The sequence below is a fragment of the Eucyclogobius newberryi genome, unplaced genomic scaffold (genome assembly GCF_026437365.1).
Source record: "Eucyclogobius newberryi isolate DKJ021-1_F unplaced genomic scaffold, fEucNew1.0.hap1 SCAF_75, whole genome shotgun sequence".
Classification (NCBI taxonomy): domain Eukaryota; kingdom Metazoa; phylum Chordata; class Actinopteri; order Gobiiformes; family Gobiidae; genus Eucyclogobius; species Eucyclogobius newberryi.
In genome coordinates, this window is record NW_027316445.1 from 85,001 (window position 1) to 101,910 (window position 16,910).

The window sequence follows — 16,910 nt, forward strand, 5'->3', positions numbered from 1 at the left end:
CCGATCTCGAGAACCCGAGAACCCGACCCCGAGAACCCGAGAACCTGACCCCGAGAACCCGATCCCGAGAACCCGAGAACCTGACCCCGAGAACCCGAGAACCCGATCCCGAGAACCCGAGAACCCGAGAACCCGATCCCGAGAACCCGAGAACCTGACCCCGAGAACCCGAGAACCCGATCCCGAGAACCCAAGAACCTGACCCCGAGAACCCGAGAACCCGATCCCGAGAACCCGAGAACCTGACCCCGAGAACCCGAGAACCTGATCTCGAGAACCCGAGAACCTGACCCCGAGAACCCGAGAACCTGACCCCGAGAACCCGAGAACCTGATCTCGAGAACCCGAGAACCTGACCCCGAGAACCCGAGAACCCGATCCCGAGAACCCGAGAACCTGACCCCGAGAACCCGAGAACCCGATCTCGAGAACCCGAGAACTTGACCCCGAGAACCCGAGAACCTGACCCCGAGAACCCGATCCCGAGAACCCGAGAACCTGACCCCGAGAACCCGAGAACCCGATCCCGAGAACCCGAGAACCTGACCCCGAGAACCCGATCCCGAGAACCCGAGAACCTGACCCCGAGAACCCGATCCCGAGAACCCGAGAACCTGACCCCGAGAACCCGAGAACCCGATCCCGAGAACCCGAGAACCTGACCCCGAGAACCCGAGAACCTGACCCCGAGAACCCGAGAACCCGAACCCGAGAACCCGATCCCGAGAACCCGAGAACCTGACACCGAGAACCCGAGAACCCGATCCCGAGAACCCGAGAACCTGACCCCGAGAACCCGAGAACCCGATCCCGAGAACCCGAGAACCCGATCCCGAGAACCCGAGAACCTGACCCTGAGAACCCGAGAACCTGAACCCGAGAACCTGACCCTGAGAACCCGAGAACCTGAACCCGAAAACCTGACCCCGAGAACCCGAGAACCCAATCCCGAGAACCCGAGAACCTGACCCCGAGAACCCAAGAACCCGATCCCGAGAACCTGACCCCGAGAACCCGAGAACCCCATCCCGAGAACCCGAGAACCTGACACCGAGAACCCGAGAACCTGACCCCGAGAACCCGATCCCGAGAACCCGAGAACCTGACCCCGAGAACCCGAGAACCTGACCCTGAGAACCCGAGAACCTGAACCCGAGAACCTGACCCTGAGAACCCGAGAACCTGAACCCGAAAACCTGACCCCGAGAACCCGATCCCGAGAACCCGAGAACCTGACCCCGAGAACCCGAGAACCCGATCCCGAGAACCCGAGAACCTGACCCCGAGAACCCGATCCCGAGAACCCGAGAACCTGACCCCGAGAACCCGAGAACCCGATCCCGAGAACCCGAGAACCTGACCCCGAGAACCCGAGAACCTGACCCCGAGAACCCGAGAACCCGATCCCGAGAACCCGAGAACCTGACCCCGAGAACCCGATCCCGAGAACCCGAGAACCTGACCCCGAGAACCCGATCCCGAGAACCCAAGAACCTGACCCCGAGAACCCGATCCCGAGAACCCGAGAACCTGACCCCGAGAACCCGATCTCGAGAACCCGAGAACCCGACCCCGAGAACCCGAGAACCTGACCCCGAGAACCCGATCCCGAGAACCCGAGAACCTGACCCCGAGAACCCGAGAACCCGATCCCGAGAACCCGAGAACCTGACCCCGAGAACCCGAGAACCCGATCCCGAGAACCCGAGAACCTGACCCCGAGAACCCGAGAACCCGATCCCGAGAACCCGAGAACCTGACCCCGAGAACCCGAGAACCTGATCTCGAGAACCCGAGAACCTGACCCCGAGAACCCGAGAACCTGACCCCGAGAACCCGAGAACCTGATCTCGAGAACCCGAGAACCTGACCCCGAGAACCCGAGAACCCGATCCCGAGAACCCGAGAACCTGACCCCGAGAACCCGAGAACCCGATCTCGAGAACCCGAGAACCTGACCCCGAGAACCCGAGAACCTGACCCCGAGAACCCGATCCCGAGAACCCGAGAACCTGACCCCGAGAACCCGAGAACCCGATCCCGAGAACCCGAGAACCTGACCCCGAGAACCCGATCCCGAGAACCCGAGAACCTGACCCCGAGAACCCGAGAACCCGATCCCGAGAACCCGAGAACCTGACCCCGAGAACCCGAGAACCCGATCCCGAGAACCCGAGAACCTGACCCCGAGAACCCGAGAACCTGACCCCGAGAACCCGAGAACCCGATCCCGAGAACCCGAGAACCCGATCCCGAGAACCCGAGAACCTGACACCGAGAACCCGAGAACCTGACCCCGAGAACCCGATCCCGAGAACCCGAGAACCTGACCCCGAGAACCCGAGAACCCGATCCCGAGAACCCGAGAACCTGACCCTGAGAACCCGAGAACCTGAACCCGAGAACCTGACCCTGAGAACCCGAGAACCTGAACCCGAAAACCTGACCCCGAGAACCCGAGAACCCAATCCCGAGAACCCGAGAACCTGACCCCGAGAACCTGAGAACCTGACCCCGAGAACCCGAGAACCCCATCCCGAGAACCCGAGAATCTGACACCGAGAACCCGAGAACCTGACCCCGAGAACCCGATCCCGAGAACCCGAGAACCTGACCCCGAGAACCCGAGAACCTGACCCTGAGAACCCGAGAACCTGAACCCGAGAACCTGACCCTGAGAACCCGAGAACCTGAACCCGAAAACCTGACCCCGAGAACCCGAGAACCCGATCCCGAGAACCCGAGAACCTGACCCCGAGAACCCGAGAACCCGATCCCGAGAACCCGAGAACCTGACCCCGAGAACCCGAGAACCCGATCCCGAGAACCCGAGAACCTGACCCCAAGAACCCGAGAACCCGATCCCGAGAACCCGAGAACCTGACCCCGAGAACCCGAGAACCTGACCCCGAGAACCCGATCCCGAGAACCCGAGAACCTGACCCCGAGAACCCGATCCCGAGAACCCGAGAACCTGACCCCGAGAACCCGAGAACCCGATCCCGAGAACCCAAGAACCTGACCCCGAGAACCCGATCCCGAGAACCCGAGAACCTGAACCCGAGAACCCGATCTCGAGAACCCGAGAACCTGACCCCGAGAACCCGAGAACCTGACCCCGAGAACCCGATCCCGAGAACCCGAGAACCTGACCCCGAGAACCTGAGAACCCGATCCCGAGAACCCGAGAACCTGACCCCGAGAACCCGATCCCGAGAACCCGAGAACCTGACCCCGAGAACCCGAGAACCCGATCCCGAGAACCCGAGAACCTGACCCCGAGAACCCGAGAACCCGATCCCGAGAACCCAAGAACCTGACCCCGAGAACCCGAGAACCCGATCCCGAGAACCCGAGAACCTGACCCCGAGAACCCGAGAACCTGATCTCGAGAACCCGAGAACCTGACCCCGAGAACCCGAGAACCTGACCCCGAGAACCTGATCTCGAGAACCTGAGAACCTGACCCCGAGAACCCGAGAACCCGATCCCGAGAACCCGAGAACCTGACTCCGAGAACCCGAGAACCCGATCTCGAGAACCCGAGAACCTGACCCCGAGAACCCGAGAACCTGACCCCGAGAACCCGATCCCGAGAACCTGAGAACCTGACCCCGAGAACCCGTGAACCCGATCCCGAGAACCCGAGAACCTGACCCCGAGAACCCGATCCCGAGAACCCGAGAACCTGACCCCGAGAACCCGAGAACCCGATCCCGAGAACCCGAGAACCTGACCCCGAGAACCCGAGAACCCGATCCCGAGAACCCGAGAACCTGACCCTGAGAACCCGAGAACCTGACCCCGAGAACCCGAGAACCCGATCCCGAGAACCCGAGAACCTGACACCGAGAACCTGACCCCGAGAACCCGATCCCGAGAACCCGAGAACCTGACCCCGAGAACCCGAGAACCCGATCCCGAGAACCCGAGAACCTGACCCTGAGAACCCGAGAACCTGAACCCGAGAACCTGACCCTGAGAACCCGAGAACCTGAACCCGAAAACCTGACCCCGAGAACCCGAGAACCCAATCCCGAGAACCCGAGAACCTGACCCCGAGAACCCGAGAACCCGATCCCGAGAACCTGACCCCGAGAACCCGAGAACCCCATCCCGAGAACCCGAGAACCTGACACCGAGAACCCGAGAACCTGACCCCGAGAACCCGATCCCGAGAACCCGAGAACCTGACCCCGAGAACCCGAGAACCTGACCCTGAGAACCCGAGAACCTGAACCCGAGAACCTGACCCTGAGAACCCGAGAACCTGAACCCGAAAACCTGACCCCGAGAACCCGATCCCGAGAACCCGAGAACCTGACCCCGAGAACCCGAGAACCCGATCCCGAGAACCCGAGAACCTGACCCCGAGAACCCGAGAACCCGATCCCGAGAACCCGAGAACCTGACCCCGAGAACCCGAGAACCCGATCCCGAGAACCTGACCCCGAGAACCTGAGAACCTGACCCCGAGAACCCGATCCCGAGAACCCGAGAACCTGAACCCGAGAACCTGACCCCGAGAACCCGATCCCGAGAACCTGACCCCGAGAACCCGAGAACCTGACCCCGAGAACCCGAGAACCCGATCCCGAGAACCCGAGAACCTGACCCCGAGAACCCGATCCCGAGAACCCGAGAACCTGACCCCGAGAACCCGAGAACCTGACCCCGAGAACCCGAGAACCTGACCCTGAGAACCCGAGAACCTGAACCCGAGAACCTGACCCTGAGAACCCGAGAACCTGAACCCGAGAACCTGACCCTGAGAACCCGAGAACCTGAACCCGAGAACCTGACCCCGAGAACCCGATCCCGAGAACCTGACCCCGAGAACCCGATCCCGAGAACCCGAGAACCTGACCCCGAGAACCCGATCCCGAGAACCCGAGAACCTGACCCCGAGAACCCGAGAACCTGACCCCGAGAACCCGAGAACCCGATCCCGAGAACCCGAGAACCTGACCCCGAGAACCCGAGAACCTGACCCCGAGAACCTGACCCTTACTGTTTCACATTAAGTTTGTGTGTTTCACAGTGAGTTTGTGTGTGTTTCACAGTGAGTTTGTGTGTGTTTCACAGTGAGTTTGTGTGTGTTTCACAGTGAGTTTGTGTGTGTTTCACAGTGAGTTTGTGTGTGTTTCACAGTGAGTTTGTGTGTGTTTCACAGTGAGTTTGTGTGTGTTTCACAGTGAGTTTGTGTGTGTTTCACAGTAAGTTTGTGTGTGTTTCACAGTGAGTTTGTGTGTTTCACAGTGAGTTTGTGTGTTTCACAGTGAGTTTGTGTGTTTCACAGTGAGTTTGTGTGTGTTTCACAGTGAGTTTGTGTGTGTTTCACAGTGAGTTTGTGTGTGTTTCACAGTGAGTTTGTGTGTGTTTCACAGTGAGTTTGTGTGTGTTTCACAGTGAGTTTGTGTGTGTTTCACAGTGAGTTTGTGTGTGTTTCACAGTAAGTTTGTGTGTGTTTCACAGTGAGTTTGTGTGTGTTTCACAGTGAGTTTGTGTGTGTTTCACAGTAAGTTGCCGTACGATGTGACTCCGGAACAGGCCGTGGCTCATGAGGAAGTTCGCACTCGACTTGAAGCTTCAATCAAAAACATGAAGAACGTCACAGACAAGTTCATGTCGGCGATAACGACGTCTGTCGACAAGATCCCGTGAGAAACATGTTATGTGTTTCAGATAGAGCATGAGGTTAAACATGTGTTATGTGTTTCAGATAGAGCATGAGGTTAAACATGTGTTATGTGTTTCAGATAGAGCACGAGGTTAAACATGTGTTATGTGTTTCAGATAGAGCACGAGGTCAAACATGTGTTATGTGTTTCAGATAGAGCATGAGGTTATACATGTTATGTGTTTCAGATAGAACATGAGGTTAAACATGTGTTATGTGTTTCAGATAGAACATGAGGTTAAACATGTGTTATGTGTTTCAGATAGAGCACGAGGTTAAACATGTGTTATGTGTTTCAGATAGAGCATGAGGTTATACATGTGTTATGTGTTTCAGATAGAACATGAGGTTAAACATGTGTTATGTGTTTCAGATAGAGCATGAGGTTATACATGTGTTATGTGTTTCAGATAGAACATGAGGTTAAACATGTGTTATGTGTTTCAGATAGAGCATGAGGTTATACATGTGTTATGTGTTTCAGATAGAGCATGAGGTTATACATGTGTTATGTGTTTCAGATAGAACATGAGGTTAAACATGTGTTATGTGTTTCAGATAGAGCATGAGGTTAAACATGTGTTATGTGTTTCAGATAGAGCACGAGGTTAAACATGTGTTATGTGTTTCAGATAGAGCATGAGGTTATACATGTGTTATGTGTTTCAGATAGAGCACGAGGTTAAACATGTGTTATGTGTTTCAGGTACGGCATGAGGTTCATCTCCAAAGTGCTGAAAGACTCGCTCCACGAAAAGTTCCCTGACGCCACAGAAGACGAGCTGCTCAAGGTTCAGCTTCATTTATTCATCTGGACCACTCACATTTAAAGCAGTTTTAATCGGATTAAGAACAGTAGCTGCCAGGGATGCACAAATACCAGTATCAATACCAGTATCAATACCAGTATCAATACCAGAACTGATACTTGGTCCAATATCGATCCACATCTCCTGAAACTGCTCACGTTCTAAACTGTCCGGAGCCGCCTCAGTTTAAAGAGCCAGCAGGTGGCGCCACATTGTTTTCTAAATGGACATGATGTAATAATCAGAGTTATGATTATTATTATTGCAGCTGCACAAACAAAAGAGCCCAGATGAAACTTGTTCTACTTTGAAACCTTTTTTCTTTCTGTGAGTGACTGCCTCTTTTCCTCTCCTTCTCCTCGTCCTTCTCTCTTCTCTCCACGCCTCCTTCACGCCTCCTTCACGCCTCCTTCACGCCTCCTTCGCGCCTCCTTCGCTCTTTGGCGCTGGTTCCAGTATCTGCTGTGGCTCTGTTTCTGCTCAAGGTGAGATTCTTTTGACTCTTTCTGCTTTTTAAAATTATTCATGACTGTAAAAGTGTAAAACCTGCGAAATGAACACTGTAAGGCCCCTAACTCTTCATCCATTCAAGCTAGTGTGTGTGAGGGGCGTGGCTAAAGCTAGTGTGTGTGTGTGAGGGACGTGGCTAAAGCTAGTGTGTGTGTGTGAGGGGCGTGGCTAAAGCTAGTGTGTGTGTGTGAGGGGCGTGGCTAAAGCTAGTGTGTGTGTGTGTGTGTGTGTGTGTGAGGGGCGTGGCTAAAGCTAGTGTGTGTGAGGGGCGTGGCTAAAGCTCGTGTGTGAGGGGCGTGGCTAAAGCTCGTGTGTGAGGGGCGTGGCTAAAGCTCGTGTGTGAGGGGCGTGGCTAAAGCTCTGTGTGAGGGGCGTGGCTAAAGCTCTGTGTGAGGGGCGTGGCTAAAGCTCATGTGTGAGGGGCGTGGCTAAAGCTCATGTGTGAGGGGCGTGGCTAAAGCTCATGTGTGAGGGGCGTGGCTAAAGCTCATGTGTGAGGGGCGTGGCTAAAGCTCGTGTGTGAGGGGCGTGGCTAAAGCTCTGTGTGAGGGGCGTGGCTAAAGCTCGTGTGTGAGGGGCGTGGCTAAAGCTCGTGTGTGAGGGGCGTGGCTAAAGCTCGTGTGTGAGGGGCGTGGCTAAAGCTCGTGTGTGAGGGGCGTGGCTAAAGCTCTGTGTGAGGGGCGTGGCTAAAGCTCTGTGTGAGGGGCGTGGCTAAAGCTCATGTGTGAGGGGCGTGGCTAAAGCTCATGTGTGAGGGGCGTGGCTAAAGCTCTGTGTGAGGGGCGTGGCTAAAGCTCATGTGTGAGGGGCGTGGCTAAAGCTCATGTGTGAGGGGCGTGGCTAAAGCTCATGTGTGAGGGGCGTGGCGTTTGAACCTCTCTTTATGTCGTGCTTTGGATCATGTCAGACGCTTTATGACAAAGCGAGTGCCATAAACGGGAAACGGCTGTTGCTAACGCGCTTTGCTAGCTTTGTGTTGCTAACGCGCTTTGCTAGCTTTGTGTTGCTAATGTGCTTTGCTAGCTTTGTGTTGCTAACATGCTTTGCTCGCTTTGTGTTGCTAACATGCTTTGCTAGCTTTGTTTTGCTAAGACTCCACATGGTCGTTAGCATCAGTGGAAACACGGCGCTTTAGCACGAGATCGAGTCAGAGTTTGAGACAAATGATTCTTTTGTGTTTCTGCTTTTTGCCTCTTGTTTTGGCCTGAGTCCGAGTTCTCTCTCGTCCAATCATCTGGCTGTGCTGTGGAGCTCCGCCCCCTGAGATAAAGTCCACCTGGAGCCAGTTTATCTTTTTACTAAAGTCCTTTTCTAACCTCAGGTCGTGCACTAAAGTCCTTCTGTCCTTCAGGTCGTGTACTAAAGTCCTTCAGGTCGTGTACTAAAGTCCTTCTGTCCTTCAGGTTGTGTACTAAAGTCCGTCTGTCCTTCAGGTCGTGTACTAAAGTCCTTCTGTCCTTCAGGCCGTGTACTAAAGTCCTTCTGTCCTTCAGGCCGTGTACTAAAGTCCTTCTGTCCTTCAGGTCGTGTACTAAAGTCCTTCTGTCCTTCAGGCCGTGTACTAAAGTCCTTCTGTCCTTCAGGCCGTGTACTAAAGTCCTTCTGTCCTTCAGGTCGTGTACTAAAGTCCTTCTGTCCTTCAGGTCGTGTACTGAAGTCCTTCTGTCCTTCAGGTCGTGCACTAAAGTCCTTCTGTCCTTCAGGCCGTGCACTAAAGTCCTTCTGTCCTTCAGGTCGTGCACTAAAGTCCTTCTGTCCTTCAGGCCGTGTACTAAAGTCCTTCTGTCCTTCAGGTCGTGTACTAAAGTCCTTCTGTCCTTCAGATCGTGTACTAAAGTCCTTCTGTCCTTCAGGTCGTGTACTGAAGTCCTTCTGTTCTTCAGGTCGTGCACTAAAGTCCTTCTGTCCTTCAGGCCGTGTACTAAAGTCCTTCTGTCCTTCAGGTCGTGTACTAAAGTCCGTCTGTCCTTCAGGTCATGTACTAAAGTCCTTCTGTCCTTCAGGCCGTGTACTAAAGTCCTTCTGTCCTTCAGGCCGTGTACTAAAGTCCTTCTGTCCTTCAGGTCGTGTACTAAAGTCCTTCTGTCCTTCAGGTCGTGTACTAAAGTCCTTCTGTCCTTCAGGCTGTGTACTAAAGTCCTTTTCTACCTTCAGGTCGTGCACTAAAGTCCTTCTGTCCTTCAGGCCGTGTACTAAAGTCCTTCTGTCCTTCAGGTCGTGTACTAAAGTCCTTCTGTCCTTCAGGTCGTGTACTAAAGTCCTTCTGTCCTTCAGGCTGTGTACTAAAGTCCTTTTCTACCTTCAGGTCGTGCACTAAAGTCCTTCTGTCCTTCAGGCCGTGTACTAAAGTCCTTCTGTCCTTCAGGCCGTGTATTAAAGTCCTTCTGTCCTTCAGGTCGTGCACTAAAGTCCTTCTGTCCTTCAGGTCGTGTACTAAAGTCCTTCAGGCCGTGTACTAAAGTACTTCTGTCCTTCAGGTCGTGTACTAAAGTCCTTGTGTCCTTCAGGCCGTGTACTAAAGTCCTTTTCCTCCTTCAGGTCGTGTACTAAAGTCCTTCTGTCCTTCAGGTCATGTACTAAAATCCTTCTGTCCTAAAGTCCTTCTGTTCTTCAGATCGTGTACCAAAGTCCTTCTGTCCTTCAGGTCGTGTACTAAAGTCCTTCTGTCCTTCAGGCAGTGTACTAAAGTCCTTCTGTCCTAAAGTCCTTCTGTCCTTCAGGTCGTGTACTAAAGTCCTTGTGTCCTTCAGGTCGTGTACTAAAGTCCTTCTGTCCTAAAGTCCTTCTGTCCTTCAGGTCGTGTACTAAAGTGCTTCTGTCCTAAAGTCCTTCTGTCCTTCAGGCCGTGTACTAAAGTCCTTCTGTCCTTCAGGTCGTGTCCTTAAGTCCTTCTGTCCTTCAGGTCGTGTCCTAAAGTCCTTCTGTCCTTCAGTTCGTGTACTAAAGTCCTTTTGTCCTTCAGTTCGTGTACTAAAGTCCTTCTGTCCTTCAGGCCGTGTCCTAAAGTCCTTCTGTCCTTCAGGCCGTGTCCTAAAGTCCTTCTGTCCTTCAGGTCGTGTCCTAAAGTCCTTGTGTCCTTCAGGCCGTGTACTAAAGTCCTTGTGTCCTTCAGGTCGTGTACTAAAGTCCTTCTGTCCTTCAGGCAGTGTACTAAAGTCCTTCTGTCCTAAAGTCCTTCTGTCCTTCAGGTCGTGTACTAAAGTCCTTGTGTCCTTCAGGTCGTGTACTAAAGTCCTTCTGTCCTAAAGTCCTTCTGTCCTTCAGGTCGTGTACTAAAGTGCTTCTGTCCTAAAGTCCTTCTGTCCTTCAGGCCGTGTACTAAAGTCCTTCTGTCCTTCAGGTCGTGTCCTTAAGTCCTTCTGTCCTTCAGGTCGTGTCCTAAAGTCCTTCTGTCCTTCAGTTTGTGTACTAAAGTCCTTTTGTCCTTCAGTTCGTGTACTAAAGTCCTTCTGTCCTTCAGGCCGTGTCCTAAAGTCCTTCTGTCCTTCAGGCCGTGTCCTAAAGTCCTTCTGTCCTTCAGGTCGTGTCCTAAAGTCCTTGTGTCCTTCAGGCCGTGTACTAAAGTCCTTGTGTCCTTCAGGTCGTGTCCTAAAGCCCTTCTGTCCTTCAGTTTGTGTACTAAAGCCCTTCTGTCCTTCAGTTTGTGTACTAAAGTCCTTCAGGTCGTGTCCTAAAGTCCTTCTGTCCTTCAGGTCGTGTCCTAAAGCCCTTCTGTCCTTCAGTTTGTGTACTAAAGTCCTTCTGTCCTTCAGGTCGTGTCCTTAAGTCCTTCTGTCCTTCAGGCCGTGTACTAAAGTCCTTCTGTCCTTCAGGCCGTGTCCTTAAGTCCTTCTGTCCTTCAGGCCGTGTCCTAAAGTCCTTCTGTCCTTCAGGCTGTGTACTAAAGTCCTTCTGTCCTTCAGGTCGTGTCCTAAAGTCCATCTGTCCTTCAGGCCGTGTACTAAAGTCCTTCTGTCCTTCAGGCCGTGTACTAAAGTCCTTCTGTCCTTCAGGTCGTGTCCTAAAGCCCTTCTGTCCTTCAGTTCGTGTACTAAAGTCCTTGTGTCCTTCAGGCTGTGTACTAAAGTCCTTCTGTCCTTCAGTTCGTGTACTAAAGTCCTTTTCCTCCTTCAGTTCGTGTACTAAAGTCCTTGTGTCCTTCAGGCCGAGTACTAAACTCCTTCTGTCCTTCAGGTCGTGTCCTAAAGTCCTTGTGTCCTTCAGGCCGTGTACTAAAGTCCTTGTGTCCTTCAGATTGTGGGGAACCTGCTGTACTACCGCTACATGAACCCGGCGGTGGTGGCGCCTGACGCCTTCGACATCATGGAGCTTCCTGCTGGAGGTCAGCTGACCACTGAGCAGCGCCGGAACCTCGGCTCCATCGCCAAAATGCTCCAGCACGCCGCGTCCAGCAAGATGTTCTACGGAGACAACGCCCACCTGACGCCCATCAACGAGTACCTGAGCGCCGCCCACGCCAAGTACAGGTGTGGACCGGGACTGGACCGGGAGGACTGGGACTGGACTGGACCGGGAGGACTAGACCGGGAGGACTGGGACTGGTCTGGACCGGGACTAGACCGGGAGGACTGGACTGGGACGACTGGACCGGGACTGGTCTGGACCGGGACGACTGGACCGGGACTGGTCTGGACCGGGAGGACTGGACCGGGAGGACTGGACCGGGACGACTGGACCGGGACTGGTCTGGACCGGGAGGACTGGACCGGGAGAACTGGACCGGGACTGGTCTGGACCGGGACGACTGGACCGGGACGACTGGACCGGGACTGGTCTGGACCGGGACGACTGGACCGGGACGACTGGACCGGGACGACTGGACCGGGACTGGTCTGGACCGGGACTGGTCTGGACTGGGAGGACTGGACCGGGAGGACTGGACCGGGAGGACTGGACCGGGACTGGTCTGGACCGGGACGACTGGACTTGGACTGGTCTGGACCGGGACGACTGGACCGGGAGGACTGGACCGGGAGGACTGGACCGGGACTGGTCTGGACCGGGACGACTGGACTTGGACTGGTCTGGACCGGGACGACTGGACCGGGAGGACTGGACCGGGAGGACTGGACCGGGACTGGTCTGGACCGGGACGACTGGACTTGGACTGGTCTGGACCGGGACGACTGGACCGGGAGGACTGGACCGGGAGGACTGGACCGGGACTGGTCTGGACCGGGAGGACTGGACCGGGAGGACTGGACCGGGTCTTCGTCTGTGACTCTAGAACCTTCTCTCTGGTTCTGACCGGTCCTCTTCTTGGTTCCTTCTTGGTTCTGACCGGTCCTCTTGGTTCTGACCGGTCCTCTTCTTGGTTCCTTCTTGGTTCTGACCGGTCCTCTTGGTTCTGACCGGTCCTCTTCTTGGTTCCTTCTTGGTTCTGACCGGTCCTCTTGGTTCTGACCGGTCCTCTTCTTGGTTCCTTCTTGGTTCTGACCGGTCCTCTTGGTTCTGACCGGTCCTCTTCTTGGTTCCAGGAGGTTCTTCTTGTCGGCCTGTGATGTTCTGACTCTGGAGGAAAAGTTTAACGTGGATCAATATTCTGACCTGGTCAACGTCACCAAACCGGTCATTTATATTTCCATCGGTGAAATCGTCAACACACACACGGTAAAACACACACACATCCTGCTGACCACTCCTGCTGACCACTCCTGCTGACCACTCCTGCTGACCGCTCCTGCTGACCACTCCTGCTGACCGCTCCTGCCCCCTGGTGGTCACTTCCTGACTCGTGTCCATCTTTTGTACTTGTTCCTTTGTTCCTACTATTTCTGCGTCGTCTCGGTCCAGTACGTGGTCAGAGGGTCAGATGTGTTTTCTTTTTCTGAACTCATTATTCGTCTTGTGTTTCACAAGTTTATGCAGACTTAGTGAGACTTAGAGAGACTTAGAGAGACTTAGTGAGACTTAGTGAGACTTAGTGAGACTTAGAGAGACTTAGAGAGACTTAGAGAGACTTAGTGAGACTTAGTGAGACTTAGTGAGACTTAGTGAGACTTAGTGAGACTTAGTGAGACTTAGTGAGACTTAGAGAGACTTAGAGAGACTTAGTGAGACTTAGAGAGACTTAGTGAGACTTAGAGAGACTTAGTGAGACTTAGTGAGACTTAGTGAGACTTAGAGAGACTTAGAGAGACTTAGGGAGACTTAGTGAGACTTAGTGAGACTTAGTGAGACTTAAAGAGACTTAGTGAGACTTAGAGAGACTTAGAGAGACTTAGTGAGACTTAGAGAGACTTAGAGAGACTTAGGGAGACTTAGAGAAACTTAGTGAGACTTAGGGAGACTTAGAGAGACTTAGAGAGACTTAGTGAGACTTAGTGAGACTTACAGATACTTAGAGAGACTTAGAGAGACTTAGTGAGACTTAAAGAGACTTAGTGAGACTTAGTGAGACTTGGAGAGACTTAGTGAGACTTAGTGAGACTTAGAGAGACTTAGAGAGACTTAGAGAGACTTAGTGAGACTTAGTGAGACTTAGAGAGACTTAGAGAGACTTAGAGAGACTTAGTGAGACTTAGAGAGACTTAGTGAGACTTAGTGAGACTTAGAGAGAAGAACGAGGAACACGCTGAGGGAGGCTCCTCCCATTCTCTGGGAGTTTTTGCTGTCGCCAAAAAGAAACAAAGGCAGAAAAAATGAAACGATTTACAACAAACTGAAGCTGCTAAAAACAAAGATCCTCAAATGACACAGGAGTGTAAGATTAATGACCCAAAGGACAAGATCGAGGTCCTCCTCAGGGTGCTCTCTCTCTGTTTTAACCCGGATGCCCCGCCCTCTCTCTCTCTGTTTAACCCGGATGCCCCACCCTCTCTCTCTCTGTTTTAACCCGGATGCCCCGCCCTCTCTCTCTCTGTTTTAACCCGGATGCCCCACCCTCTCTCTCTCTGTTTTAACCCGGATGCCCCGCCCTCTCTCTCTCTGTTTTAACCCGGATGCCCCGCCCTCTCTCTCTCTCTCTCTCTCTTTTGACCCGGATGCCCTGGTGCAGCTGCTGTTGGACCACGCAGACGCCATCGCTCCGGACCACAACGACCCGCTCCACGAGCTGCTGGAGGACCTGGGCGAGGTTCCCACGGTGGAGGCGCTCATTGGTAAAACTTGACTCACTTCTCTCGATCTTTTCTTCCAGAATAATCTGATGACGTTGTGTTTCAGGCGAGAAGCCGCTGGCGCCGGACGACCCAAACCGCGAGCTGCTCGGGAAAACCGAAGTGTCTCTGACGCTGACCAACAAGTTTGACGTGAGCGCGGACGGAAACGCTGAGATGGACGCCAAGACGCTGCTGCTCAAGTACGGCCCCAAAAAACCCTCAAAGACCCCAAGCCTAGACCTGACGCGGACCCTCAAAGACCCCAAACCTAGACCTGACGCGGACCCTCAAAGACCCCAAACCTAGACTTGACAAGGACCCTCAAAGACCCCAAACCTAGACTTGACAAGGACCCTCAAAGACCCCAAACCTAGACCTGACGCGGACCCTCAAAGACCCCAAGCCTAGACCTGACGCGGACCCTCAAAGACCCCAAACCTAGACCTGACGCGGACCCTCAAAGACCCCAAACCTAGACCTGACGCGGACCCTCAAAGACCCCAAACCTAGACTTGACAAGGACCCTCAAAGACCCCAAACCTAGACTTGACAAGGACCCTCAAAGACCCCAAACCTAGACCTGACGCGGACCCTCAAAGACCCCAAACCTAGACCTGACTCGGACCTTCAAAGACCCCAAACCTAGACCTGACACGGACCCTCAAAGACCCCAAACCTAGACCTGACGCGGACCCTCAAAGACCCCAAACCTAGACCTGACGCGGACCCTCAAAGACCCCAAACCTAGACCTGACGCGGACCCTCAAAGACCCCAAACCTAGACCTGACGCGGACCCTCAAAGACCCCAAACCTAGACCTGACGCGGACCCTCAAAGACCCCAAACCTAGACTTGACGCGGACCCTCAAAGACCCCAAACCTAGACCTGACGCGGACCCTCAAAGACCCCAAACCTAGACCTGACTCGGACCTTCAAAGACCCCAAACCTAGACCTGACGCGGACCCTCAAAGACCCCAAACCTAGACCTGACGCGGACCCTCAAAGACCCCAAACCTAGACCTGACGCGGACCCTCAAAGACCCCAAACCTAGACCTGACGCGGACCCTCAAAGACCCCAAACCTAGACTTGACAAGGACCTTCAAAGTCCCCAAACCTAGACCTGACGCGGACCAGGACCTGATCAGGGACTCGTCTCTCTGTTTGTGTCCAGCACAAAGCGGCTGATCGTGGACGTGATCCGGTTTCAGCCGGGAGAGACTCTGACCGAGATCCTGGACTCCACCGCCTCCTTAGAGCAGGTACAAACCGGGTCTAAAGCGGGTCTAAAGCGGGTCTAAAGCGGGACTAAAGCGGGTCTAAAGCGGGTCTAAAGCGGGTCTAAAGCGGGACTAAAGCGGGTCTAAAGCGGGACTAAAGCGGGACTAAAGCGGGTCTAAAGCGGGTCTAAACCGGGTCTAAAGCGGGACTAAAGCGGGACTAAAGCGGGACTAAAGCGGGTCTAAAGCGGGTCTAAAGCGGGTCTAAAGCGGGTCTAAAGCGGGACTAAAGCGGGACTAAAGCGGGACTAAAGCGGGACTAAAGTGGGTCTAAACCGGGTCTAAAGCGGGATTAAAGCGGGACTAAAGCGGGACTAAAGCGGGTCTAAAGCGGGTATAAAGCGGGTATAAAGCGGGTCTAAAGCGGGTCTAAAGCGGGACTAAAGCGGGACTAAAGCGGGACTAAAGCGGGTCTAAAGCGGGTCTAAAGCGGGACTAAAGCGGGACTAAAGCGGGACTAAAGTGGGTCTAAACCGGGTCTAAAGCGGGATTAAAGCGGGACTAAAGCGGGTCTAAAGCGGGACTAAAGCGGGTCTAAAGCGGGACTAAAGCGGGTCTAAAGCGGGTCTAAACCGGGTCTAAAGCGGGACTAAAGCGGGTCTAAAGCAGGACTAAAGCGGGACTAAAGCGGGTCTAAAGCGGGACTAAAGCGGGTCTAAAGCGGGTCTAAAGCGGGACTAAAGCGGGTCTAAAGCGGGACTAAAGCGGATCTAAAGCGGGTCTAAAGCGGGACTAAAGCGGGTCTAAAGCGGGTCTAAAGCGGGACTAAAGCGGGTCTAAAGCGGGTCTAAAGCGGGTCTAAAGCGGGTCTAAAGCGGGTCTAAAGCGGGACTAAAGCGGGACTAAAGTGTGTCTAAACCGGGTCTAAAGCGGGACTAAAGCGGGACTAAAGCGGGACTAAAGCGGGTCTAAAGCGGGACTAAAGCGGGACTAAAGCGGGTCTAAAGCGGGACTAAAGCGGGACTAAAGCGGGTCTAAAGCGGGTCTAAAGCGGGACTAAAGCGGGACTAAAGCGGGTCTAAAGCGGGACTAAAGCGGGACTAAAGCGGGTCTAAAGCGGGACTAAAGCGGGTCTAAAGCGGGACTAAAGCGGGTCTAAACCGGGTCTAAAGCGGGACTAAAGCGGGACTAAAGCGGGACTAAAGCGGGTCTAAAGCGGGTCTAAAGCGGGACTAAAGCGGGACTAAAGCGGGTCTAAAGCGGGACTAAAGCGGGACTAAAGCGGGTCTAAAGCGGGACTAAAGCGGGTCTAAAGCGGGTCTAAAGCGGGACTAAAGCGGGACTAAAGTGGGTCTAAACCGGGTCTAAAGCGGGACTAAAGCGGGTCTAAAGCGGGTCTAAAGCGGGTCTAAAGCGGGACTAAAGCGGGTCTAAAGCGGGTCTAAAGCGGGTCTAAAGCGGGACTAAAGCGGGACTAAAGTGTGTCTAAACCGGGTCTAAAGCGGGACTAAAGCGGGACTAAAGCGGGACTAAAGCGGGTCTAAAGCGGGTATAAAGCGGGTCTAAAGCGGGTCTAAAGCAGGACTAAAG

General features: G+C 53.9%; 1 protein-coding gene across 1 annotated transcript in view; it reads left to right on the top strand.

Moving 5' to 3' along the window:
- The window catches only part of iqgap1 (IQ motif containing GTPase activating protein 1), a 74,694-nt gene that overhangs the window by 46,450 nt on the left and 11,334 nt on the right, over nucleotides 1-16,910 (top strand). The window contains exons 22-28 of the mRNA XM_072436170.1: nucleotides 5,520-5,660; nucleotides 6,387-6,471; nucleotides 11,233-11,465; nucleotides 12,477-12,609; nucleotides 13,997-14,099; nucleotides 14,164-14,299; nucleotides 15,275-15,362. Of these exons, the coding sequence (XP_072292271.1) occupies nucleotides 5,520-5,660; nucleotides 6,387-6,471; nucleotides 11,233-11,465; nucleotides 12,477-12,609; nucleotides 13,997-14,099; nucleotides 14,164-14,299; nucleotides 15,275-15,362 (919 nt within the window). The remainder of the gene's footprint in view (nucleotides 1-5,519; nucleotides 5,661-6,386; nucleotides 6,472-11,232; nucleotides 11,466-12,476; nucleotides 12,610-13,996; nucleotides 14,100-14,163; nucleotides 14,300-15,274; nucleotides 15,363-16,910) is intronic.